General features: G+C 35.6%; 2 protein-coding genes across 2 annotated transcripts; one reads left to right on the top strand and one right to left on the bottom strand.

Annotated features, from left to right (window-relative positions):
* Positions 1–1,222: 1,222 nt before the first annotated feature.
* Positions 1,223–10,374, bottom strand: LOC104902128 (sodium/pyruvate cotransporter BASS2, chloroplastic). The gene is made up of 13 exons (XM_010689817.3): positions 9,989–10,374; positions 9,705–9,822; positions 5,400–5,529; positions 5,242–5,283; positions 5,035–5,148; positions 4,868–4,930; positions 3,732–3,859; positions 3,463–3,544; positions 2,981–3,032; positions 2,551–2,648; positions 2,281–2,439; positions 1,668–1,757; positions 1,223–1,552 (listed from the first exon to the last, which is right to left on the bottom strand). The coding sequence occupies exons 1-13, from the start codon at positions 10,098–10,100 to the stop codon at positions 1,475–1,477; spliced, it is 1,266 nt and encodes a 421-aa protein (XP_010688119.2). The 5' UTR covers positions 10,101–10,374; the 3' UTR covers positions 1,223–1,474.
* A 2,762-nt stretch (positions 10,375–13,136) lies between these two features.
* On the top strand, positions 13,137–21,547 carry LOC104902127 (uncharacterized). The gene is made up of 7 exons (XM_010689816.3): positions 13,137–13,476; positions 13,816–14,201; positions 15,676–15,861; positions 16,575–16,673; positions 16,865–16,936; positions 17,053–17,169; positions 20,051–21,547. The coding sequence occupies exons 1-7, from the start codon at positions 13,266–13,268 to the stop codon at positions 21,305–21,307; spliced, it is 2,328 nt and encodes a 775-aa protein (XP_010688118.2). The 5' UTR covers positions 13,137–13,265; the 3' UTR covers positions 21,308–21,547.
* The last annotated feature ends 5,957 nt before the right edge of the window (positions 21,548–27,504 follow it).

The following is a 27,504-nucleotide window of genomic DNA, read 5'->3' as shown; positions in this document are numbered from 1 at the left end:
TTTAAATCTTTATGATTGGCTCACTCAAAAAATAAATAAATAAAATCTTCTTGATAGGCCAAAATAATTGTTCTTTTTCTCTTCCTTCCCGCTCATGCACTTGTCTATTACATACTTCTTCTGACTTTTTAAATGCAACTAGGACTAACAATTCATGTCACTGAGTCGTATTCATGTTTGATTTTATGTTGATTTCGAACTGACCCCCCAAATATATGAAAAATGATACAGAAAGTAGAAGTATAGTTGCATAATATGATAAATGTAACTAATCGAGTTGACTTCGTGTCATTCGTATTCATGTTTTTCTCATTAACTTCAAGTCGGGTTCGTGTCGGATTATCAGGTTGTGACAGAGATTACCAACCCTAGATGCAACATTTACTTTTTTGATAAGTTATAATCAAATATTACATCTAAAAAAACAAAGGTAATATGACGTCCAAGTGGACCATCGCCTTTTATTAATCGCAAATATCATCGTATGCAATGTTCATGAGAAGGATTCTCACTTCCTAATTGTTAGAATTTTTTCCTTGGATAATGTAAAATTAGGTTTTAATTCCCAAAATATGCCCAAAAAAACTAAAATTCCCTGTGTACCGTCCACGTAGGACGACACGCGAGAATTTTTTTTTTTAGTAAAACCGCTACTTGCAGTAGCGGTTTACAAGTGCCGAGAATTTTTTTATTTTTATTTTTGTAAACCGCTACTCCGAGTAGCGGTTTATTATGAAAACTGATATCTGCTTACCATACTTTGCGCAGGTAAATCGCTACTCGGAGTAGCGGTTTATAGCTACTCTAAGTAGTAGTTTATAGCTACTCAGAGTAGCGGTTTATTTTAAAATTAAACCGCTACTTTGAGTAGCGGTTTCCGTGGGTTAAAACAAAAAAAAAAAATTCTCGTGTGCCGTCCTACATGGACGGTACGCAGGGAATTTTAATTTTTTTGGGCATATTTTGAGAATTAAAACCCACTTTTGCATTATTTAAGGAAAAAATTCCTAATTGTTAGGACCAAAAACTATATTTGGGGTTATTTTCAAAAAGAAGAAGGCTAGTGATCAACAACATCAAATGACATCATAAAATCTTAAACCTTGACTTTCCATGTCTTGCTCACAAAATGCCAAAAAATTAGAGAATAATCCAAGTTAGAAGAAACCTGAAAGGTGGTCAAAAGAACTAAACAAAGCAAAATACAAGATCCCAAAAACAATTTTAGAGAAAATTCCAAAACTATTTTGATGTTGAAGGCAAATGTCATAATTTGTTATTTGCGCCTACCTTGAATCTAAAATCTGAAGGAAGAAAAAGATGGAAAAAAATTGCAACAATACCATTTTCTAGTGCCTAAAATAAGAGATCAAAATTCAATTTTTAATCCTGGTGAAATAAACCATGGTTGCAGAAAAGAATGGCTCTTAAATTTGGCCATATTAATTAATGGCCTATAATTTGGAATATGTTTCTATTCCTTGAAATCATCCTTGTCATCAACAGGAATGGGAGTGTTTCTCCAATAAACAGCAAGGGCACTACCACCAACCTGCAAGGGCAAAACAAAGGAAACAATCAGTTGGATCATGGATGTTAGCAAATTGCAATGCGACGAAGTTGGAGAAGTAATGAATGTAGTAGAGATTTAACACAGAAACTTGTACCGCCATGAAGACGACGCTCACAGCAGAAGGGACGGCCACGAGTGGATTTGTGAAATGTTTTTGCGCCAGCAGAAATCCGAGTGCAGAACTCTACACAACACGCATGAAAAAAGATGAAGAAAATTACCTATGACAATGCAGGTGGCTCATAGTATGTATCCAATTATATTCTTTTTTGGTGCTAGACTGCTAGTGTGACAATTCAATATGAGTGTTCATAGACCTAATAAAACTGCCCCAGCACCAAATAAAGTTGACTTGAAGCCGAAACCAGATTGGTCGTTTTTCCACGATTTGAACTGACCTGACTTGAACCAAAATAATATGACTAGAAATTGGTGATCATACATGAACTAATATGACATGAACTGGAGCCAAACCCAACTAAATAACTTGCCACCTCAATATATGACCTAATGTGAACCTGATCAAAAAGACATGTTTGTCACCTCCAATTGTCGAGCTTCTAAACATGCAACATACATTTTATGTAACATATGCCCATCAAAATACTAAGAATGAAAATTGTTGCCTTCAGGCTTCAAATTACAGGAATTGCACGAATAGTCAAACATGATGTTGAGTTTCAAGAAAGATTAGAGAAGCAACTTGCCTGCATGCCGCATTCTATCGAAATTGTACGAGAAGTGGATTCCCCAAACGATATTTTGGACAACCAGTAACCAATTGCAAAGGCAGCAGCGTGCAAAATTGCAACTGGAAGGATCAGTTGACCTCCTTGTGCCTTCAGGACGTCTGCAACTTGCCCAATCTGAGGAACAAGGACAAATTTAATTATAGCTAATTTGGTATACTCCAACTCCCTCTAACTATCATCTAAGAGAAAAAAAAACTAAAATTATTACATGATGAATAAACTTACAGGACTAGCACAAAGCAAGGTGGTAAGGATCACTCCAATCAGAGGTGTTATTGTGATTATTTTTGCTGTGAACTTGGGGAAAAATTCATTCGCCAGTACTGCAGTACAAAAAAAGTAGTTACTAACAGATTTGAGCACTGCCATCTAAAGAGGACTAGAACAACAGCAGCAACAACTACCCAGTATGAGAACCCTCGTAATTACTTCCTTTCTTTCTCCTCGGGAAAACAATTAAATGAATCCAAACAAAAATTCAGTTGTGTGAGAATTTTGTTTTCAATTGTGGCAATACCATATAGATATTATGGAATTACCATCGATATCTAATGATTTAGAATAGGCAATGAATAGCAATCCGTTGCAATTGAACTATAAATGCTAATAAAGATCCATCATAAAGGATGAAGGTTAATCACCTTCTTCAACTTACCTCCAATAATAGTTGGTACTAAGACAACCTGGAAAGTGCTGAGAGCCAAACCCTGGAAAGAACAAAACAATCAATGAGTTCTCTCTCGTTGGTATCAAACACTGACCATTCTCATCCATCCCTAGATACATATACAATCTACAGAAATCTCAGGCTCCACAGTAAAACAGTTACCATTGCTTGGAATAAATATCCTTTCTTCCTCCTTAAACATCTACCCTAGTAAATTGAGGGAACTGCTGTATGACTTACAGTAATTTTAACTCCATTTTTTCTTTCCGTTCACTCTTTCTTCTCTTTGTAGACAGTGACTCATCCAAAATATTTGACAGACTCTTAGCCTCGATTATATTCTTTCTCTTTCGGGTTTGGCTGACCACGCTCGTAATCTCACACCCATAAACAGTAATAAATTCCTTCTAGATTGGATTGGACTATAATGGACCGACAATCATTCTAGATTTAGGCAAGAGTGGACCTACTGCTGCATCAACAGGGACCAGTTGGCCAGCTAGAAGCTTAGTGAGAAGGGGGGTCATAATTATAGCTCCAATTGTCGAACACCTGCAAAAATCACCCAAGAAAGAAGTTAAGAAATCTTTTATTTAATTATTCAACTGCAGAGCCATGATCTATTTATATATAATATCACAAACCAAAGAACTTAAAACTCCATCACAAAAGCTGATACTCAAAAATGTGTTGTTATGTTTAGCCACAACATAGGTATACATCAGTAAATTGAGCTTACGTTGTCATAAGAACTGAGAGTGCAACATTCCCTTTAGATATATAGGTTGCAACATTTGATGCCTGGCCTCCAGGGCAGCATGAGACAAGAATCAAACCAGTAGCAAGAGGTGCGGACAATTTCAGGGCCTGTACATGAGACGAATGACTGTCAGCAATGGTAGCTTAAACTATGCTCATCTCGGTCATTAGCAAGAAAAGACAAAATTAATTTCTTTTATTAAATTAAGTTTCAGTGCTTCCTTGTAGCCAATGATCAGTTAGTCATATTCATCTAATTTGACAAACACGTACTACAAACATCATGTATAAGGTAATCATGCGATGGACAAAATTGATAATGCACATTGTATTTTAGTATGGAGTTATGTGGAAGACCAAAGTTAATACATTCTCGAGGCAATGTCATACAACGGAGAGAATTGAATATGTCTCACAAGAAGAACTCCAACAACAAAGGCATTTAGGTACCCGACGATAGTGACAACCACCAGCTACCAACTGTTATACAACTCTAATACCCCAACATGATAAAGAACTTGTAATCGACCTTAGATATCACAGGGATGAGAATAACAGTCTTTGAATTCACCACTGTTGTCTAGGTCTACCTTTCTGACCCATAATTTAGAAGGCCCAGCCTCTTTCAGGCATCCTAGTTAGAGAACATTAGACTTAGTCTATATTTCCATCCTATTTTGGGTTCAGTCTTTCAGGTGCATCACTTAGAGTCAAACCCCACTTAACTGCTCTTGATCAGAATGTAGCTGAGAGGAAGGCAGAGCATACACAGGTTATTTCAGAAAAGCTACGGGCCGTAGTTACACAGATAGATGATCTAGAATAAGGCACAACCTCCCATGTGAATGTGCTACAAGAAACTCCTTGCAACTAGTATAATATAACCAAATGTTTGTCTAACATCGATATCATTAAATTGTATATCCTTTCCCAATTTTCTTCTATCTCAAGACCAAGTTTATTTATCACCATAATGTACAATCCTTAACAAGTAACTTCAAGAACATATTTAACATCAAAATTTTAATATATAGATCAAGAACTTAAGACAGAGTAAGTTCACAAAACCTATAGGACAATGGAATATTATTATGTAGATCAAGAATGCACACATACCATTGCAACAGCAAACCCTAGCAAAGGCTTGACCATATATTGAGCTACAAGACCAACACCGACCTGAGATTGAGGGGTAATATAACAACGTCAAGACAGCTTATCTAAAACGTCTTAATATAAATAGGTGATAGTAGTTGCTTGGGTGGATTGGAAATTTTCCTTACCGTCCACGGATTCCGCAAACACCGTTTGAAATCGTCAAATGTCAATGTCAATCCCATTGAAAGCATGAGGAAACCCAAACCAAGTGTAAAAAGGTCTGTCTGTAACCAGGTTACCTGTAGAAGAATAGGAGAACCGCGTTGTTGTTAGAAAATAAACCTTTTCTCCATTAGTGAAGTAGCAGAAGTCAGTGAGATTAGGATTTCTACCGCAGCAGGCTTAAAGATGCCAATAAGTGTTCCCAATATGACCTGTGTAATTGGTTGTACAGCCATAATTAAGCATCAAATTATGTTACATAATTATTTAGAAACAAACATATGAAAGACACAAGCTTATATTCAATTAAGATTTCAATAAGACATACCCAGACAGGAAACAAAGTTGTCAAGGTCTCAATTATCTTCTCATACTGACTCAATTCCTTTGGGGCACTGCTGGGAATATCGCCAGAGTAATCTGTTGCTGCTTTGCACAGAAATGAGGAACTTCTACACCTGCAGCCAACCAACAGCCATTATGGCGATTAAAAAAGGTGAACGACAAATATTCACAAAGTACATTCCACAAAGTAAAGCAGCTGGCAACTGCAGTTCCACAAAGCCAAGATCTGTGTAATGCCATCAAATATCTAATAATGAACTAGAGGTTAACATATGAGGATTCTACCATGAAAACAGTAAAATACAATATGTAACAATTGATAATATGAGATAATAGAACCACCTTGAAGCCTTTGGCTCCATAACAATTATGTTATGTATTTCAATGTACCGCAGTTATAACTTCACATTCATTCTACTCATATACAGGCCAACCGAGCCATTCTCCTATGACTGATTATGATCTCATAAAATTATTCTTCTGTCAAATAAACACTGATACAATCACATAGCACTTCTTCCATCTCACAAGAAATCCCCCCTTGGACTTTTCACAAACTTTAAGAATCTCATTTGACTTGTCTCAGACAAATGACTTAACCAATGGGATATTCATGCTTTAACTAGAATAGAGAGAGGTAGTTACTTGGTATTGCAAAAGCTGGGTTAAATTAACTTTGATAAAGATAATTTCTTATTTCCCAATGCTTCAATATCTGGATGGGCTTTTATTACATACTACAGAAGCTTTACCTTTAAACAAATGGGCCCACCTTGACCTGGGGGCTGTGGAAATGCACTGATCGCACAGGGTATTAGCTGCCCCTGCGGCCAGCAGCTTACCATGTATTCAATCAATTCAAGTAACAAGCAATTAATTTATAGTCCATTATGATCCAAAGCCAAAGAATAAAGAATCTTTTCACTTCATTGGATAAGGATAAATCAGGAATAAATACTTCTGCCCATAGCAGATTGGCACTTTGAGGCTAATGGAATTTCTACTAGAAGTCACTCCTGTTCCATAATAAAAAATGATATAAAAAACTACGGACTCCAAGTCTACTCAGCACCACTCTCAAAAAAAACACTAACATCGACAAATAAAAATTAACAAGTGATCAAGACTCAAAAAGTCTCATTTTAATAGTTGTGAGATTACAAATAATAACATCCTCGTTTAGCATACCCAAGGGTGACCTGAGAGAATATCCTCCATTAATGATCTCCCATTCATATGATTCAGGACTATAATCGACACGCAAACAGACATAGTCACTGTAACCAAGTAATGGGGACCAAAAAGACCCTCGACGACTAACATACAAGATTAGCAAGACTATTCCTTTGTGAGTAACAAATGAGGATTAAGGCTTAGGCCCCATTCTATTGGGCTGAATTGAACTAAAGTGAAGTCAAGATAACTGAACAAAAACTGTGAAAGGAAACTAGCTGATCTAAAATTGAACTGAAGTGAGCTGAAATTATGCCCAAAAGAATAGAGCCTTAATGTCCCAAAGCCAAATCCAACATAGGAAACACGCTAATGAAAATGAAACAACATTTATCATACTAATCGCATGGTTCTTTTCAACAACCATTTGGTTTTTACTTATAGTGCATATAGCAAGTCATATGTCTTGAACAAGAACATTCTATACCTGCATTCACCTAAACTCGTCAGAACTATTGCCAAGACCCTTCTCCAATAGAAAAGGCATTATACAATCCATAACCAATATCAAATACCAACACCTTTCCTCTATTTGTTGGCTCCCAAAAGGCACCATGTCATTCAAATCAGATTCACTAACTAGAAACAAAGTACACGGCAAGCTCAAATTATTTTTTTTAATAGAAAAAAGGATTCCAGAAACATGGCAACATGTTACATTGACTTAGGCTTTTCTTTTTAATTATGACCCAAAAAACCCTTGTCTGAATTTATCTGAATATACCACGATGGAGCTTTTTAATGCCAAAATTTGCACTATGTACAGCAATCTTCCAATGCGGTATAAACAAGTCAAATAGGTCACAACAACCCTACAAGAATAACAGATAACCTTACAATTAAGGAGGAATAATTCTCACTACTCACAACTGCTCGCTACAAGTTAGGAAATGGTTCGAAGAGATAAAAGGTGTGTGGTCAGAGTAAGTAGAGTACATCAAGGAGGTGGCTGAGTTGATCAAGGAGGTGGCTGAGTTAATCAAGGAGATGGCTGAGTTGATCAAAGAGGTTCCACATCATGGATATGAAGATTCTTCTACAAATAGCAACAAACTTATGGGATATGTAAAGGGGTTTCCAGCTAAGAAAAAGATATCTAAGATTGACTAACCAGCCATTACTATCTTATGAGAAAGATCATCATCAGTATATTAGTACCAAACTACAGTAGTAATCAAATCTTTGGCCTTCATGTATATTGTCTCTTAGTGACTACCAAATAACCATAAAGACCCAAAATCTGCGCGTCGTACATGTGGAAACTCACATATATATCCCTCTCTCTCCTAGTGCACTAGCTGAGCCACAAACATATACTACAATACCTATATAAGAAACACATCATCTCCCGACTCCCATCTCTTAGACTTGCAACCATCATCTTTATTCAAGAGCCCAAATTTTCTATGTTACCAGCTATATAGCCCCCATACCAACAACTTTTATACAACTTATAGTATGTGATTAGTTGATTACACTATAACCCCAAAAGGCCAAAACCACTTTCTAATATACTTTTCCCACTATGCCATCATTCCAATTATCTACTTCCCTCTTGTCAATATTTGTATCTCTTCCTGACTATACTTTCCATAATAGTAACAATTACTGAAGCACTGATGTTCCTTTGCATCTGACGCTAATATTGTAGTGGATTGGTGGACAGGAGTTCCACCCTTGCATTGGGGGATACAGGGGTACAGTATAGTTGTACCCCCATTAATTTGGAAAAAAGCGATATAAATTATTATACAAGCAGAATTTTCTCAAAACTAGTGTTTGCTTCAGTGGCAAGGGAGGGGGAAAATCATAGAATAGTGTAAGGAAGATCACATGAACAAGTCCTATAAGCTTACTTCCATTTGCTTTTTTTACTCTTCCTTTTTTCAAAGGTACCAGCTACCAACACATATTCTTCCTCTTACTCCTTCAAAGGTTATAACTTATATGGAAGTTAAATATGCAACTCTTGTTATACAAACAACAATACAAATTATACACAGTTGTCATCTATATAAAAACTATCAGGTTATTTTCCATTTATTTCATCTCACTTTTATCTGCTTATTAAATCATCTTTTTATCTTCTAATAACTCTTTTCAACCCTATTCCATTAACATGATTACTTGACTTGTATCAACTACAAATTTTGAAATAAACCTTCTACAATAGTTAATCTTTCAAATTTCCCAAAAATTAAAGGTTCACTAAACATTTTAAATGATACTAAAGTTTAAGTTTTAAAATTCATTACCATTGTCCACTTCTTCTATCGGGACATTTATTTTTGTCTAATTTTTTTCTTATATGTTAATGGTATTCTGCGTAAGTTGGTGAAATTTGGTTCCAAAAAAGTACAGGAAGGAGAGATGATAAATTTTATGAATCTAATTGTTCATTTTATCGTACCCCGTTTCTAAATTTCTAGATCCGCCACTACCCCCATGGGATTTTTCTTCTCGAGGATATTCAATCTACAAAAAAACCCTGTCTGATTTTTAGCACTTGATCATACTCTATTTATTTCTCGCGATTATTCGCATTTCCACGTTATATTACCGCTTATCCTTAATCTAATACTAACCAAGTATTGTCACCTAGGCAAATTTTGACATAACCAGTATTTTATTGTGAATTGAAATTTGAGTGACCCTAATCTGAACCCGGCTTCCCCGTATCTAAACTCCTTCAAGCTTAATATTTCTCAAACTTATTTTTGTGAGGTGACAGGTGACAATAATTACACAACAATTATCACAGTGTATGATCCTCAAGTCATGAATCCCTTCAAATCTCTTTCATAAAAGCTTACAAGTATTTGAAATAGGTCGCTAGATAGGTTTCCTAATCATAATAGGACTATCCTAGAATGTATCACTATAAATATTGATCAATGGTAATCACTCCGGTTGAGGAGTTTTCCCAAATCTAGCAGTTTGTAATATGACAGTAACACCCGGAGGACAATGGAAATTCCAACACATACAATTTAGAAGCATGATTTAGGAGATGCAAATTGCATGGAGCAACTGTTTCTGAAAAAATTGAAACTACCTTGAACTCTGGCTGATAGGAGAAGATGAAACAACAATAGGACTCAATAAATTCTTCTTCTGGGCAGTAACTAGACAAGTTATTTGAGTTTCAAGTAAAGATGACCCATGTCTTAGATCTGTTAAGAATAAACAACCCAAATTACTCTAATGCAGCCTTACAAAAAATCAAAATTTGCATATTCCGAAGCAATTAGAAACAAACCCATTTTTCAGGGAGTTGAACTAATCAAAATATAAAGCAAACATGCCAAAAATTACATTAAAAACTGAAATCAAACATACCCAGATGAGATTGAACAGTTCTTGAAGCATAACAAGAACTGGGTCTGGTATAAAATGCCTCATGAAGCTGCAATTTACAGTCTTTTAACACACATCTAGACATAGAAGCCATTGTAATGAATGAATTTCTCTCAAAAAAAGATAGTGTGAGAGTTAAAGAAACCCAAAACAAGGAAAATTGAGGGTTTTAGTGGGAGGTTTAGGGAATCATGCTAAATTTGATCCTGCTGGACAGATTGGGGGAAATTTTGGTGGGGCAAAAGTTGCTCAAAATGTGGATTTTTTAGAAATCGTGGACACGAATGAACCACAGAAGTGAGCTTAGAGTCAGCCGAAAATTACAGCTTGGACTATCGTCAAGTCACAAGTGTGCCTAGTGTGGGGTAAGAAGTTAAGAACTAAGAAAGTGTCATTTTAGACTAAACTTTGAATGTGGTGTTTGTTTATGTGAGTTGGACAAGGTGCATAATGCATAGGATGTGTGTGTTTGTTGTCATTTGAAAAGTTGGTACAGGATTTGCCAAAAGTTACCAATTTATTATGTTGTTGTTCACCTACTTGTTGGAGCTTTAAATTCTTGAGGGTGTCCTATATGAGCAAATTCGACGGTACATACGAATATATGGTTGCACTTTTTTTAGGTGCGCACGGTATAAAGTGATGTCGTTTTGTTATGTTTTGAGGAACTCATCTCAATTTAAGTTTCTTCAACTTCTCACCCCATGTGCGTGGCAAACGAAAGAATATCTAGTTTATTTCAATTAACATTGTAATATAATTAACACACACTATTATTAATAGAACATTTTCAATTTCGTAATGAAAATTTACGAATTAAATGCTCAAATTTTAATATATTTTATCACAAAAGAACATCTAATTAATAAAAAAAATGTAGTCTTGATTATTTGTAATTTCAGAATGAATATTTTCGAAATATTGTGATATTCAATATGTTTATGAATTTTACAAAATTCTTATCACTGATTTTCAATATTCAAAATTCAAGATCTATAACATTTACGATTTTTTTCAAATTGACTATTATTCATTTGATTCAATTTATAGTTCATTGTGCCAACTGCTGATTCAAATTGTTAGTTTGTTTATTTAAGTTATTCAAAGTGTTCTTTTAATTAGTTATATGTTCACTATGGTCAATATTTATGTTGTCATTATTATTTTTTATAATGAATGAATATGATTCTGCAATGAACAACATACTATCTGTAATTAATATCCCAGTTGAATAATTATATAAATATCCAAAAACTATAATTACAAAAGATGATACATTGAAGATGCAATTTGTATCCAAAGGCATAAATGTAACTAAAATAATACAATATGTCCTATATAAACTCTAGGCCTTACAAAAAATATGGTTGACTACAAAATATTGAGTTTATTGGGGATATATTATTGTTTACGAACTTTATGCCTTTCCAATTGATTGATTTGTGAGATTTGATCACTGTAATGTTTCTTGGTTATTTGATCTTGTCAAACTAAATTAATACAAGAAAGAAAATAGCAGTAGCTAAAACAAATTACTTCTAGTTTATAATACAATGAACATAATATTCCAAACACACAATATTAAACATATTTTAATATAATAAAATATTCCTAGACACACAATTAATATATGACCAAATATAACAAACACTTGACTAAAATTATTTTAATGAACATTATTAGCCCAAAAGATGTGTTTTTTATTGTTGTAAATACTACAATAAACATCATATAATCATAAAAATAACATTGGAAGAAACATTACACATTTGTAAATAAATATATGATTATTAATTCATCACTAATTCATGTCACTTCATTGAATATATTACAAACAAACAATAAACATATGACCAACATGTTCTTTAGCGAACACATGCTAATATGACAATAAACATATGTCATAACTCATTATATATGTTATTAATGCAAGTATGCAACTACTATGTGTTTAATCTTGTTTAATTGTATCTTGTTTTTCTTTAATATCTATTGTAGATGTCGCTGACCTTCAATTAATGAAATTTATCTTTAAAAAAAAGTTAGAAAGATGGAGAAAGCTTGCATAAGTCTAATATAAGCTTGTTTCTTTCTCGGTAAGGTAGTCATGAAAAGGATGACAAGCTTAATTTTGGTTTTATCCACAACAAAAGGAACATCCTTATGCTATGGTCTATTGAGAGCAATGGGCATACCTAAATACAATTTTGAAATTTAACTTCTTTTACATGAAGTCTATCATGAAAAAAAGGTTTAATTAAGGTGGTCTGAGAGGTGTTTTAAAGAGAAAGCCATATGACTTTTATCTTCATTCATTTTTTTTATCAGATATGTTGCAAAAAGATTTAGGACATCTTTTGATAACAACATTATCAACTCGTCAAAGAATACAAATAATAGACGTGGGAAACTGACCAAAAAACGAGGGTTGTGTTCATTTGCTTGATCATACTAATTCACCCGCTACCGAAATTGCCTAATTGTAGCTCAACATAAATTGTTCGATTCCTCACTATTGAAAGCAAAACCCAATGCGGATCATATGCAACTTAGACTCATATGACACAATGTCGGGTTGGGTGAGTGGCTCCTAGGTAGCCTGGTCGGGTGGCCATCTACAACAACACGTGAGAGGCCACAATTGATACCATGAATTGATAAGTTCTTGCATTTTCTTGTTTGACTCAATTATGCTAGTCCATAATTATAAGAATTAATAGATCCATGTGGTTATGTTATATAAATACTTATCTTAATCCAAAATTCTCAAGATATTAGAACTATATATTTCTATGTCTTTCTATGTTACATAAAATCATAAGATGCTAGATTTTTTTATAGAACCAATTGATTTTACGAATCCCTACCTTAGAAAAATTTCAAGACGTTATTTTATCGTAGAATTTCTAACCTATTATTATTCCCATAAAACTTATATCTTCATGGAACCCTACCTTACCAAAATATGAAAGATGCTATACAATATGAGCACAAGATTGTTGTTTCAACTTCGTAAGCCAACCCAAATGTACCACCATTAAGCCAGTTAACAAATAGCCCAAACCAAAAGAAACACCTAAAAAATATCTCAAATATTTATTCATTTCCAATATTCCATATATAGGCCTTAAAATAGCTTTACTCACCTACTGACGCAAATCCTCTTTTTTCTCTCTTTATCTTCTTCCTCCAACTCTGTAAACCCTAATTCTTTCCCCTCCATAAAAATCAACCTCCATTCTTTCTTCAAGATCCGTTAATGGCGGAAGAAGAGGTTGTTACCGTTACTCCTCAAGCTCCTATTGATCACAATCATAAACGAAAGCTTGAAGATATGGTTGAACCTGACGCACCGGCACCTGATTCTACTGTCGAACTTGACGGCGAAATCAAGGAGAAGGATGAGACTGAAAATGGAGATGAAGATTTTGTTAAACGACCTCGTTTAGATGAACAACTTGATTCTTTAGGTTTTTCTCTCTCATCTTCACTCCTCGTTTTAATCTTTCTTGTTTTTTTTGTTTCGTGTTGAGGATTTTGTTACATTTGAATCTATTGACATTTTTGATGCCTGATTGTTTTTTTTTAATATTTTAATTATCTCATTGTTGTTGGATATTGTTTGCGATTGTTTCTTTTATCTTTTCAAATTGGCGTTGGATATGCAGAAATCGAGCATCTTGAGCTGATTTATGAATAATTGATTGAATTCTTAGTAATTGAATTACTGGAAGAATAAAACATTGTCAGCTGTATTGGAGTTTAGGTTATTAACTTTGATTTCTCTATCTTTGGTGGGATGAACACAGCAAGTGAGAATGGGCATAAGCCCGAGGAGGATAACGGGATTGCTGCGGTGAATGCCGAAACTGAGGCAGCTGCTGAGAGTACTGAAACAGCTGTTGAGAGTACTGAAGCAGCTGTTGGTGATCAGGCAGGCGGTGAGGAGGGAACGAAAGAGGTGATTCCTGAAGAGGTGAATGGAGTTCAACCTGTCTCCGAGGGTGAGAAGACGGTTGATGCTCACGAAGATAATTCCGAAGGGAAGGATGTTGACATACCTTCTTCGGAGGCTGTTCCGGTGGAAAGTGCAGAAAAGATGGCCACTGAAGGGGCAGAACAAGGTGATGTTGCTTCTGAGCAACATGATTCTGATTCTGGCACTAAGAGGAAAATTGAAATTCCCAATAATAAGGTGATGTTTCTTTCTTTATTGCCTTATTGTTTGACTGACACGAAATCATGTTCATAGCTCATAAGTTTGCTTATTGTTTGACTGACACGAAATCATGTTCATAGTTCAGAAGTGAGCATGTTACCTACATTTGGATATGTACCTGTATGGCTGTAACCCATCACCCGCATATGAGAATCTAATTTGGTTAATAATTTGAAAGTATCATGTAATGATTTGGACTATAATGACTATTAATCCTCAGGATGATTTTTTTTCTTGAGGCCAAAGTATAACGTGTGTGGACTGATGATGTTTGAATTTACCATGAAATTAGGATCTGGTCTTATATCAGTAATTAACAGTTGTTCGTATCTTGGAACGATAGTGATACTTCCAGTCTTGTTGTTGACTTGTCGTTGGTTGAGCTCAAAATCACCAGTGTTCCCTATTTATTCCAACTATCTACAATACTATGAAATAAGATATGTTCGATGAAAGATTGGGTTATCTAAATTGCGTATTTCGAGTTGGTTGGGAATATTTGTTGTTAAATCTTTTATATTTCTGCTCAAATTTGTAACGAGCTTTGAAAGATTGTTTCCTTCCGGATGTAATGTAAAAGTATAATGTGTTGGTGTGAAATGTGTTTGATGATTAGGGCACTCCATTAGAAAAAGCATTTTTAGATTAAGTAGAGGCATTTTGCGTTAACTTGTCTGATTGGTTATAAGCTTCTGTACAATTTGCATTAGTGGAGCATAGGTTACTCGTTTTATAAGAACTATAATTTCATTGTACTAGGTTGGCCTATTTGTGATTGTGGTAATAAATCTCAGCTGGAACTACATTGTACTAGCCTGCTAGGTTGGCGTATTTGTGGTCATGGTAATAAATCCGTGTCACCTCATCGTGACCGCATACATGCATTGTAAAGGTTTTCGAGCTTTCTGCGACCGAAATGGGAGGCTGCAAGCCTGCAACAGCTGCTAAACATCCCCATCGCTTGCGAAAGTGGTTTCGTGAGCGCTACTGCAGTAGCAACCACATCTAAGATTTGAGATCATGCTTGTGAGTTAGATTATGAATTGAACATAGATGAAGCAGGGATGTAGTGGGAAATGTTGATTGATGGTGTGTTCAACACAGACTTGCACTCCATTCTCCACGCTCACACTCTCTTTCTCTTTCGCTCCCTCTCCCTCTCCCTCTCCCTCTCCCTCTCCCTCTCCCTCTCCCTCTCCCTCTCCCTCTCCCTCTCACACTCACACTCACACTCACACTCACTCTCACACTCACACTCACACTCACTCTCACACTCCACTTGCACCTCACACACACATATATTTTTAGGAAAGCTTTGAGTAAGATGTATGTCCATCTGACCATAACTGTCTTTTTACTCAGTAGAGTGAAGCAACTACTTTTTGGTTTTTGTGATTGAGGGAAGCTGGTATTCTGATGCTGTTCATTTTCTGATTCTAAATTGTTGCAGGTTGGAGTTCTTATAGGCAAATCAGGAGATACGATAAAGTATTTGCAGCTGAATTCCGGGGCTAAAATTCAAATCACAAGAGATGCCGATGCTGATCCACGATCTGCAACTAGGCCAGTTGAACTTGTGGGGCCAATTGAATGTTTAAACAAGGCTGAAAGACTGATAAAGGATGTTATAGCAGAGGTATGTCTCATTGAAAATTTTGATGTTTATGATTTTTTTTTTTATTGCTGCTATGTTATCTACTTCTGCAGCTTTTACTGGCCCAGTTTCTTTTTTTGTTTTTGTTATCTGGTTAGGCATTCACTATATACATGCTTGGTTCCTTTCTCCTGAAACCTTTTACTTGAATTTTTGTGAACTTAGTGGGCCTTGTTTGATTGTAGTAACTTCCATGGACATTTTTTTTTTCTGGGAGCATATTTTTTTTAAAGTGAATAACAAGTCTGTGTTATTGCTGTCTTGGAGGTCAAATTGATCATTCAATCGTTTACAAAATGAACAAAAATCTCTCTCTTACCCAGATGTTCTCTAGAAACTTGGCCATAGTCAGATGAGAATGCACCAACTCCTGCATTTTTCTAATGCTTCTGATGAAGTCCAGCTCTAGATAGGTGTAGGGCTTTGATATGATTCTCAATATGATGTGCACCAACGCTGGACTACTTCACAATAAACTAGTAGCTCAGTCAATATAGTGAGCAATTTTAATCTTGTTTATTGTAACTTAATTAAGAAATATATAACTCTTGACTCTGCTGGAAATTGACAGTGAGTGAATGTGCAAGAATCAAGATTGGTGGCAGAGTGTGCATGTGTCTAATGTTCATACCCCCTTTGCATTCCCTCTCAAGTTGTCCGGTTCATGTTTGATAGCTCTTGTACAATATCTGCAGGCTGATGCAGGAGGTTCACCTTCCCTTGTGGCTAGGGGTTTTACTGCTGCAATTACCTCTGGATCTATGGAGATTGAGATACCTGTTCCTGGTGACAAAGTAATTTTAGATTGACACTTTTCTATTTTTTTTTTTTTTGTTATTAGTTCCTACTATTTAACTTTTGTTTGATCTGATAGTGGCTTGTTAAGCTTATCTTATACCAAAGTTTCTCTTTTCGCATGCTGCAGTAGTGCAGTTCATACTTCTTAATTGAAGCTCTTTTGATCAGATAGTGGCTTGTCATGCAGGTTGGTTTAATAATAGGCAGGGGAGGTGAGACGATTAGGAATTTGCAGACAAGATCTGGTGCGCGTATCCAGGTACTCAAGATGAATTTTTGATCACTTTGGTTGACTGTACTAATTAAGCACACTTTCTAATTTGTGTCTCCTTAAATTATAGTTTGCTGACGTGTATTTTTAATTGTCACTTGTAGTTGATACCACAAAATGTTCCTGGGGAGCAACAATCGAAAGAGAAGAAAGTGAAAGTGACTGGTGACAAGAAACAGGTGGAAGTGGCCAGGGAACTAATAAAGGAGGTTATGAATCAGGTACTCAATGACTATATTCTGAAGCTTATGTAATTATTTTAAAAGTATTGCATTTGCTTGAGTGCTGTTTAAATAATTTAGGCGACTGTTACACTACTGCTAAGTCACTCTGAACAGAAAATATTACGCGAGCTGGCATGTCTTATTACAGGGTTTCATATGTAGAGTATGTTAGCATGTGACTCTTCTGTGATGCTTGTTGCTACAAATGAAATATCTGCTTATACACATTTGATTTGTATGTTTCCTTATCCTTGTATGTTGTGAATATTGCAAATATAACTCACGATTGAAAATATTCCTATTGGCCTTCATTGTTATTGTGAGCAAGAGTTTCTGTAGCGATACATTATTGCGCTTGTGATTGTCGTATGACTATATGAATGTAGCCGGCCTCCGAAGCCTGTCTGTTTATTTCTATCTCTCTGAAGAGTTTGTAGATTTTATAGATTCTTGTAGGCAATAAGTTGGTTGGCATCAATAGCTTATGATGGACATGCTTTCTTTCCACTTTTTGCCATCCATGATATTGCATATTGCTTATCTGTCTCCTCCTGTTTTTCTTATGAAAATCACCTCTTCTTATCTAACTGTATAAATTAATCCAGAGCAACATTTATATTAGAAACGAACCTTTTGGTGTCTCATTTTTATCTGTATCCAGAAACGTAATCCCACTATATTTTACTTGTATGAGTTATCTGTAATTTCTCTTCTTATTAATGTGTTAGCTTTCAGAGCTGCTTTCTTGGGGTTTGAATTTGTAATTGTTAAGAAGATTTGCTTCCTCCAAGAGCCATTATTGTAGTAGCTATGATCATTCCTAGGGTTTGAAAATCAACAATAGTGACAAACTTTGTGTTCTGAAGAAAATAAATTTCCCTTTTAAGACTCAATTAGGTTTATGTATGAGATTATATGAGATGTTACTTTTGGATCATCTTTCTTGCGTTTATTGTTAACGAGGTGATAAATAACTAAATAGATATCAGGTTAGCTATGAAGAGGTTGCATGTGTTTGTATGTGATGGGTAGTATACAATATCTTGGTTTGTATATGATAATCCTTTATGAAGGGGGGATTTGACTATGATGTAGATTATGAGCGAGAGTGATCTAATTGAGTGATATTCATGAGAGTTCTGCAAAAAATGATTCATGATCCATGCCAAGATCTCTTGCTGCAACTGGAAAAATTCTGTATTCCATCGAAATGTCGGTTGGCATCTTTATATATGTTGAAAGTTCCGACTGCGAACTGGTTGGCTTTAAAAATGCAGATATGGCTAATACCTTCCAAATGCGGTCAGCATTCGTTTCTTGGTGTATCAATAGGCAACCAATTTTCAGTGTCGTCCATCGAAGAGAGGTATCAGGCGTTAAATCTCCCACTTGCTGGAATTTACTAGTTGGTAAGATTGCTTTGAGACTTAGAAACTGAAAGAATGATTTTTGCCAAGAGTATGCTGTCTCGACCTCAGTGTTCTATGGTGCCCCATGTACAAAAACATGTATTAATAGAAAGCAATGCTAGCTGATAGTCTTCCTCTTTTGATGGATGAGAGTGTTGAATCAAGTCCCATGATAATATGAAAGTTTGGTGTATGTCACCTGTTATCTTATTCACATTTTATTCCCTATCCTGTAGATGCTTGTATTTTAATCATATCTTATTTGGAGGATGTGGCCCATGCATTTTTTCTCAAATAGTAAATTTATGGTTGCTCATATTGTTATAATCTCTCTATTTTTGGTTGAAGCTTGCCACTACTGCTGTTCTGAAAAAATGTCTAATATTATGCTGTTTATTGCTCATGCCTCTACAAGTATAACAGTAAGATGTAAAATGCTCCAGTTGATGATTTGTGGAGAATACGTCTGTTATTCGAACTCATCGTATTGTGCTTATATATATATATATATATATATTATAATATATATATATATATATATATATATATATATATATGGTTAAGTACTCCCTCTGTTTGTAGTTAGATTTAACACTTGGTTTCGGCATACTTATTAAGGAAGAGGAGATATAGGAAGAGGTCAATCTTTGCTCTTAGACGAGGAGAGAGATAGGGAAGATCCATGTACCACAAACAGAAGTGTTACATTTATTGAGGTACTTAGTAAGTATTACATATATTGTGGTCAAGGCCGGAATCTTGACTTTTTGGACGGAATTTGGTGGATGGTGTCATCAAACAAAAATTCTTCCAAGGTGCTTCCAGTTGGAAATTTTTTTTACTTCATCCATTGAAAACTTGACACTTTCCTATCTAGGATCTTTTGAAATATATGTTCCACTTCTCATAAAAGACAAGTTCATCCTCTCTGTTTCTCTCTCTTGCACCTTATCACATGGGTTGTTTCATTTGGTTACCAAGGAAGTGGAACATCTATCTACAAGCGGAGGGAGTACAGGTGCTTACTCACAAAAAGTTCCATCCCAAAGGTGGTCTGACATAAAATCCTTTATTTCATTTGCATATCCTCGTATACAAAGGGGTCTTTTGAATATTTTAGCTGTGCATGACATGCATCTCACGTTCTTATTGGTTTATTGTAAGACATGTTTTACTTTTCATGTTGATGATTGTAGTTCAAATTCTCTCTTTTAGGGATGGTTGTTTGTTCTTGTAGTTATGTTTGTTCTTGTAGTTATGTTTGTTGAATTCTGCTGCTGCTGTGGTGCCATGTTCTTGAGTTTATGATTCTAGAGCTTTAGTTGTGGTGCTTTATGTGTTCCAATTGTGGTATCATCTAGCAATTTGCTATTGACATTAAACATTTTCTCAGTATTGTTGATAAATTAGATTTTGCTTCTATGATCTAATTATGATTTATTGATATTCGCTATTCTGAATTTCACTAGATGCCTGGAAGACCATCACAATTATCTAGCAGTAGCTACAGCCAGCAGAATTACCGTCCTCGTGTTCCTGGCGGTGTGCCTCAGTGGGGTACTCGTGGTCCTCATCCTGCTCAGACAGTGCCATATGATTATCATCAGCGAGGGCCTTACCCTTCTCAAAATCAGCAATACCCACCTCAGTCTTATGGTAACTATCCTCCGCAGGGTCCCTCAAGAAGCGGCTTTGGTTCTTGGGAGCACAGACCGCCAGCTCAGGGGCCATCATCTCATAGCGGTGGATATGATTATTATGGACAAGGAGGCGGCCATGTAGCAAATGCTCCAGTATCCACCCCACACTCTACACACATGCCAGGTCATCATTCATCTGGCCCATCCATGGCACCTCCCCCTCATTCTCAGGCAAATTACAATTACACCCAGCCTCGAGGTGCAGATTATGCTCACCCTACTCCTTACTCCCAAACTGCACCACCTGCTCAAAGTTATGGTCACGGATATGGGGAGCCAAAATATGATACACAGGCTCCAATGCAGCAACAGCCTTATGCTGGACAAGGCTATGCACCACAACAAGGCTATCCACCCCAACAGCAGCAATACAACAGGCCACCATCCTATGGCATGCCATCACAGGCTGCCCCTCAAGGTTATGCCCCTCCAGCAGCAAGTCAGCCTGCTGCAGATACATCTTATCAAGCTCCTGTTTCTGCAGCTCAGCCTTATGGTCAAAACATGTCTCAGCAACAGCAATATTCACAAGCTTCGTATGGTACTGCACCCGTGACAAATGATGGCTATGCTCAGCCTCAACCTGCTGCAGCGAGTTACCCCCAGCAGGCAGGCCAGCCTATTTCTGCATACGGGCAGCAGGCTGCTGGTTATGTGCAAACTGCTGGATCAACCACTGGCTATGGTCAATACCCAACAACAGCACAACCGGGCTATACTGATCCATCTGCTGCTGCTACCAATGCTGCTGCATATTACCAGGGCCAAGTAGATCCGTCAGCTTATGCTGCAGCAGCCGGACAACAAGCTTACAGTGCTGCACCTGCTGTGGCACAACAAGGCTATGTTCAGGCAGCTCCAACACAGGCTGGTTATGATCAGGCGGCTGTTGCTGCTCAATCTGGTGGATATGCTGGTGTTCCTGCTGGTGCACCTGTTGCATATGGAAAAACGGTGTCACCCCAGCCTCAGCCTGGCTATCAACAATATGATGCATCTCAGCAGGTGTACACTGCACCTCGATAACTTGTTAGAAAGTTAATGATGCTGATCCAGGTGTTCGAAAGCATTTGGTGATCCTAGTCTGTTGTAGTTTGCTGTTATTGAGGACTAGTAAAATTATTTAGTAGTTTTTTTTGTTATCTGAGGTACTGGCGATTTTGTCTTCCTTCATTAGTTAGGTATTACCTTATCATGTTTGAACCTGAAACCCATTCGACAGAATCATATTCACATCTATGTATCAGAATTTTCATTTTCTTTGCCTGTTTGAAGACTTGATTGTTTTAGGTCCGACGCTCTCTACTCTCAATCACCCTTGCCATCTTTCTTTCCACTTCAGATTCATCACTCTAGCTTTCAATCGATTATTCCATTCTCTTTTTTTAAAGATGATAATAATTGCAAGTCATTTATATGGGTGATGGAGCTTTTTACATCCCAGGTCTAATTGTTGTACATAGTCGTCCCTATGTAACATAAAGATAGATAGCAAAAGGGTGTCATTTTGCATGATTTTTTCTCCTTGATCAACAAGTCGTCAAGTTTCTATGTGTTCTCTTGGTCCAAATGAAGTGTAAACAACAAATAAGTTGAACCCTCAATCTTTTGGTTGGAGGACGATGATATTACTGGAATATCTTTGTGTTCTTTTTGATGAGATTCGATTTACTGCAACGGACAGTTTGTTACATGTATTGAGGTGATTGTTGTTGGTGTTGAAAAGGAGTTGGACCAGTTTTTAGGTATGTGATTGTAAGGGCACTATGTGCTGTTCAAAATCTTCAGAGAACTGATAAGTATATGGTGATTATATTCTTCACATATGTTCCTTGAACGACTTTATGCTTAACCTTACCAATATAGCCAATGCAATTGCCTTACTTCTCCCAAAGATGATACTAGGAGCGCTGCATGCTCGAGTACGCACATAACATTGCATCAAACCTAGACCTCCAACGATAAGGAGTTCCATGCCAGTGGAATCAACAGTGATGTTAATACCTCCGCTAATTAGTGCATCTTGAGATAGCATGTAAGGAGTGAATAATAACCCCTTCAATAAGTTTGGATGTTTATTTTATTAGTCGTGTGATTTTTGGCCCGTATGATGCAGTTGAGTTTTTATGTGTTTTACGTTTGGCTATCGTTAAAGTAGTGGTGATAGAAAAGGTAAAGAGGAGAGAGAAAATGAGTAAGGAAGTCATCGATGAAGATATGTAAAAGTGGGGTTTTTTTTTTTGAATTTAAGTCATATGACATCTACAATATATTTCAAAATCAATAAGTACATATCAATTATGATCAAACAAAATTCTATTGGCAAAAATTCTATTATGCCTAAATCACATAACAATCATTGATAAGATCTAACAATTCTACAAACCGCCTTTGACATTACTGTTTGATACAAACTTCTATGACGGGATCTATTGTTCTGTTGTATTTTTGACGTAGAGTTTGATTTGATTCAACTGATTATAAGTGAAGAATTAACATATTATGTGAAGCTGACAAATTCTCACCAACAAATCAATCTGTAAGAGGAAATAAAACACCAAAAGCAAAACCCCTAAAGTCTCACAAACTGAGAGATAAAAGTATAAAATCCAACAAATACTCTATTTTGATACCACTTTGACTTATCTTTGGTACCAAAAAATTTTTCTCTTTTTGTATGAGTTGCTATTTTGACATCTCACTATAGGACTTTCATACTTTCTCCTTCATAATGAATCTATTGGCATCATTAATCTTATCAGTTTAAAGTATTTAGTTGTCTTGAGTCAACCATTATTATACTATTACGTACAACAACGTACCTTAATTTTAGGGGTACACTTGGAAAATGCAATTTATGACATTTCTTATTTTGTTCGTCTCTAATGACAAGTGAGAATGTGAGATTATGTTTGAATCTCCCACCTTCGATGTTTCTAAGTAAAAAGTACATCGAGCCACAACCTGTTAAACTGATGCATGCATTTCACAAAACGTAGATTAAGAATCAATTTGGGGCCCCAACTATGTAGAGGTCATGTTCCTCAACACCAGATGTATTGGCTCTTAGTCGGGCCTGAATATTTTGATAATTGTATAGGGCCCTGATAAATAATTGAGACGGCCCTGATAGCATTGGTGGTACTTTATGCAAGCTGAGTGCATCTGTTGACCCAATATGGTTTTGTAATGAAAAATTAGAGTAATAAATTAACATGGATTTGAGTTTTATGTGTGCAAGGTTTACTAACTAAACTAATAATGGTACCTAAGGATAATAATAAAGAAAGTTCCTAGTGCAAGTTCTAAGAAGAAGAGAAGAAGTTCTTGCGTTGAACCCCATGAGAAGAATATCTTTTAGGTACATTTTTTGAGGAATAAATTGTTGTGATTCTAAGTCAATGTTATTTTGATGATGATAAACACATATTATTTTGATGATAAACGAATTGTGCCATCACTTATATGAGTGTAACAGTGATTTAAGAAAGCCATGAAGATTGGACGTTCGTGAAAGATTGAAGAACTTGAAGATATGGAAGCTTAGATTTTGTTATACTCTTAATTATGTAATGTAAAGTATTGGAACCTTGTGCTAAACTTTATGCTAAAATTAAAAATGTGAAATTAGAATGGTTATTTATTTTCTTAGAGTTAAGAAAATAGATAAGCATAATAATTTCATATATCTATATAAAAAGGGAATCTTAATTTCGAAATTAAGATACTAAAGAAAATGTTTTTCCTAAAAGCGCAGCCCTACTGGTGAAGGGTTGCGCTTTTTTTAAAAAGCGCAGCCCTACATAGCAGATGGGCTGCGCTTTTTTAAAAAGCACAACCCTTCACTTAGTAGGGCTGCGCTTTTAGGAAAAGCGCAACCCTTCTTACCTACAGAAGGGCTGCGCTTTTCCTAAAATTTTTCGCAGCCCTACTAAGTGAAGGGCTGCGCTTTTTAAAAAAGCGCAGCCCTTCTCTATGTAGGGCTGCGCTTTTTTAAAAAAAGCGCAGCCCTTCCTAAAAAAATTTGAAATAAAAAAGTTCGTGGGCTTCAAATATTAAGCGGGATTCGTCAAATATATCCTCATTCTTCTCTCTCCTCTCTCACGTCCTCATTATTCCTTTTCCTCCTTCTCTCACGTCCCTCCTCCCTCTCCTCTTTCTCTCTCATCCTCTCTTCTCTCTCAAAAACTCCCAGAAACGTTGCGACAAAAACGCTAAAATGATTTGCACTAATCATGCCGACGGAGTCCGATTGCCTATTGTGATACCTTTTCGGAAGCGGAACGGGCCAACGAGTCAAACACACTGCTACGCCGTGACGTTTAGGCTTTCTAAGTCATCCGAGTTCGTTTAAGCCTCCAAATAGCCATTTTAAGTTTTTCCGATTTTTTTTTCCTTAATTATGTATTAGGGTTTTGTTTTATGTATTTAAACATTATTAGGTTACTGTTTGGAGGTAGTTCTTGTATTTTCAGATCTATAGGTCTTGTATACTTCTCTTTGTTTTGATTAATGTTCTTGTATATACTTCTCTTTGTTTGATTAATGTTCTTGTTACTTCTCTTTGTTTTGATTTGATGTTCTCGTATACTTCTCTTTGTTTTGATTAATGTTCTTGTATTTTCATATTCGTTTTGATTAATTTGTATTTTCAGATCTATAATTTCTTCTCTTCTGTATATTAGTTTTTGTTCCTTTTTTTCATTTTCGTTTCGTTCTTTTTTGTTTTGGGTTTATTTTCGTTTCATTTCTCTTCTCTTCTGTATAATTTCAGAAAATGTGAGATTATGAGTCAAAAATGTCAAAAAAAAAAAATTTTTTTTTTGGTAGGAAGGGCTGCGCGTTTTAGGTAAAAGCGCAGCCCTTCACAGTGAAGGGCTGCGCTTTTCTAGCGCAGCCCTACTAAAAATGTGAAGGGCTGCTATTGAAAGAGCTGCTGTCAAAAAGCGTTGCCCTACAGGCCTTTTTCAGCGCAACCCTTCTTCATTTTTCCACTAGTGTACATTCTTAGCTATCAACCATGATCCTTCATAATTATTTCTTACTTCATAAATCGGATTGTGAGTTGGATTATATTTTTGCTTAATGACTTCGGATTGTGAGTTGGATTATGACATAGCACCAGCATCCTTAGTATTTATTGCTTGAGCTACTTGCGTTATTTTGCTGACTATAATATCTCACTTTGACTCGCGAAACATGTTGATGCTCTCCTTTTTGATAATGTCAAAAGGGGGAAGATGGGTATAATACTTAGACTATTGAATGAAATTATCTTGGTTACCAAGTTACTTGTGAAAGTATGTGAATGATATTATGTTAATTTTCCTAATGTCAATTAATGGTGCATAGTTTGAGGGGGAAGCATTATTTGTTTGTCATCATCAAAAAGGGGGAATTTATTGTGACTCTAAGTCAATGTTATTTTGATGATGATAAACACATGTTATTTTGATGATAAACGAATTGTGCAATAACTTGTATGAGTGTAACAGTGATCTAAGAAAGCCATGAAGACTGGACGTTCGTGAAAGATTGGAGAACTTGAAGATATGAAAGCTTAGATTTTGTTATACTCTTAATTATGTAATGTAAAGTATTGGAACCTTGTGCTAAACTTTGTGCTAAAATTAGAAATGTGAAATTAGAATGGTTATTTATTTTCTTAGAGTTAAGAAAATAGGTAAGCATATTAATTTCATATATCTATATAAAAAGGGAATCTTAGTTTCGAAGTTAAGATATTAAAGAAAATGTTTTTAAAAAAACCAAGTTTAAAAAAATTTTAAGAAAAAATATTTAATAAAAGAATTTTGAAAGCAAAAGGAAAATGTAATTCGGAATTTAGGAAAATAGTTTTGATAAAGTTTTGGAAAAAAAAACAATTTATAAAAGATTTCATAAAAACCGGATTTAAAGTGTTTTCGAAAAAAACTGATTTAATAAAATAAAACGAGATAAAATAGTTTTATAAAAATAAGATTTTCATAAACTATTTTAAATAAAAAGGATTTCGAAATAAATGAGGAATATGAGATAAAAAGGAAATCAAATTGGTTATCAAGATTATGGATAAACATTGATTTAAAGAAAACTTGTCTTTTTAGAAATAAGGATAAAGATGAAAAGGATAAAGTTTGTTTTCTAAAAAGAAAAGGTTTTATCTCTTCATCTTAGGAGTGAAAGATAATCATCACTTAGAGAAGGATTTTCGTACACTCCATAAGCTATAAAAGGGATTATAACTCATTCTCATAACTCACGTTTTCAGAGAAAATAATTAGAGATATTAAGAGCTGAAAACAGTTTCCTAAGGCACAGAGTATAACACTGTTCGAGTCAGTTTAAGTATTTATTCAACGATTGTAATTGTCCTCGAAATTGCTTGAATAAGAAACACATAGTTGAGGATCGTTTTCTTTCTGTAATCTTACAATTATAGAGAGTGTCAACTGACACTTAGAGTTAAGTGTTGGGGGTCACTACTAGGGTTAGTAGTGAAGAATTCTTATTGTATCAAGAGGTTGATATTTTAGGATTAAAAAAAAATAAAAGAGTTTTTGTTTCTTGTGGATGTAGATCTCAGAGGTGAGATTGAACCACGTTATATGTTGAGTTTGAGTATTGATTTAATATAATAGTTTTAATTTTCGCAAAAACTCAAAACAGAAATTTACGAGCGTTTCACACAGTGTCTGACACTGTGCCATAGCCTAGGTTTTGCGAAAATCGATTAGATTTCGTCACTCAATTCAACTCCCCCCTTCTTGAGTGTCACCTTGTGTTCCAACACAAATATTTGTAGACTAAAATAATACATCACGTCTTGCGTATGGCCAGCCACACCTAAACAATCCCCAACGACGCCGTTAACTTGAATTGAAAAGGAAGGAGTAGAAAGACAAACTTTTGATCCAATTTTGCCAAGTTGAACAAAAAGCCTATTTTTTTTTTCTAAAGTAGTGAACAAATCATTCTATTTTAATCCATTACAATATTGTTCATGTCTAACTTAATAGATATCCATCCTTGTTTTCTTGTTTTAACCTAAAAGAGTGGAAAACTTTAGATGCATCTTTGGCTGTAAAGGGATGGGTATTGTGGCCAGCAATTCTGATGGTCAGGTTCTTTTTTATGCTACTCGAAGAGTTAAAAGCCTTTTGGGCTCCGGAGCTTGCTGAGGCAAAAGCTATTGTCATGGCTTTGCGTTCGAGGGAAGAAGT

Source organism: Beta vulgaris, chromosome 8 (assembly GCF_026745355.1).
Source record: "Beta vulgaris subsp. vulgaris cultivar EL10 chromosome 8, EL10.2, whole genome shotgun sequence".
Taxonomy (NCBI): Eukaryota; Viridiplantae; Streptophyta; class Magnoliopsida; order Caryophyllales; family Amaranthaceae; genus Beta; species Beta vulgaris.
Note: the sequence above shows the minus strand (reverse complement) of the source record. Positions and strands in the feature narration are given on the sequence as shown.

Coding starts and splice junctions, on each gene's coding strand:
- LOC104902128 (XM_010689817.3), bottom strand. CDS start 10,100: ATGGCTTCTATGTCTAGATGTGTGTTAAAAGACTGTAAATTGCAGCTT. Junction 4,931..5,034: donor GTTTGCGGAATCCGTGGACG/GTAAGGAAAATT, acceptor CCTCAATCTCAG/GTCGGTGTTGGTCTTGTAGC. Junction 3,860..4,867: donor TAGGGTTTGCTGTTGCAATG/GTATGTGTGCAT, acceptor TCTCATGTACAG/GCCCTGAAATTGTCCGCACC.
- LOC104902127 (XM_010689816.3), top strand. CDS start 13,266: ATGGCGGAAGAAGAGGTTGTTACCGTTACTCCTCAAGCTCCTATTGAT. Junction 15,862..16,574: donor TAAAGGATGTTATAGCAGAG/GTATGTCTCATT, acceptor CAATATCTGCAG/GCTGATGCAGGAGGTTCACC. Junction 17,170..20,050: donor TAAAGGAGGTTATGAATCAG/GTACTCAATGAC, acceptor GAATTTCACTAG/ATGCCTGGAAGACCATCACA.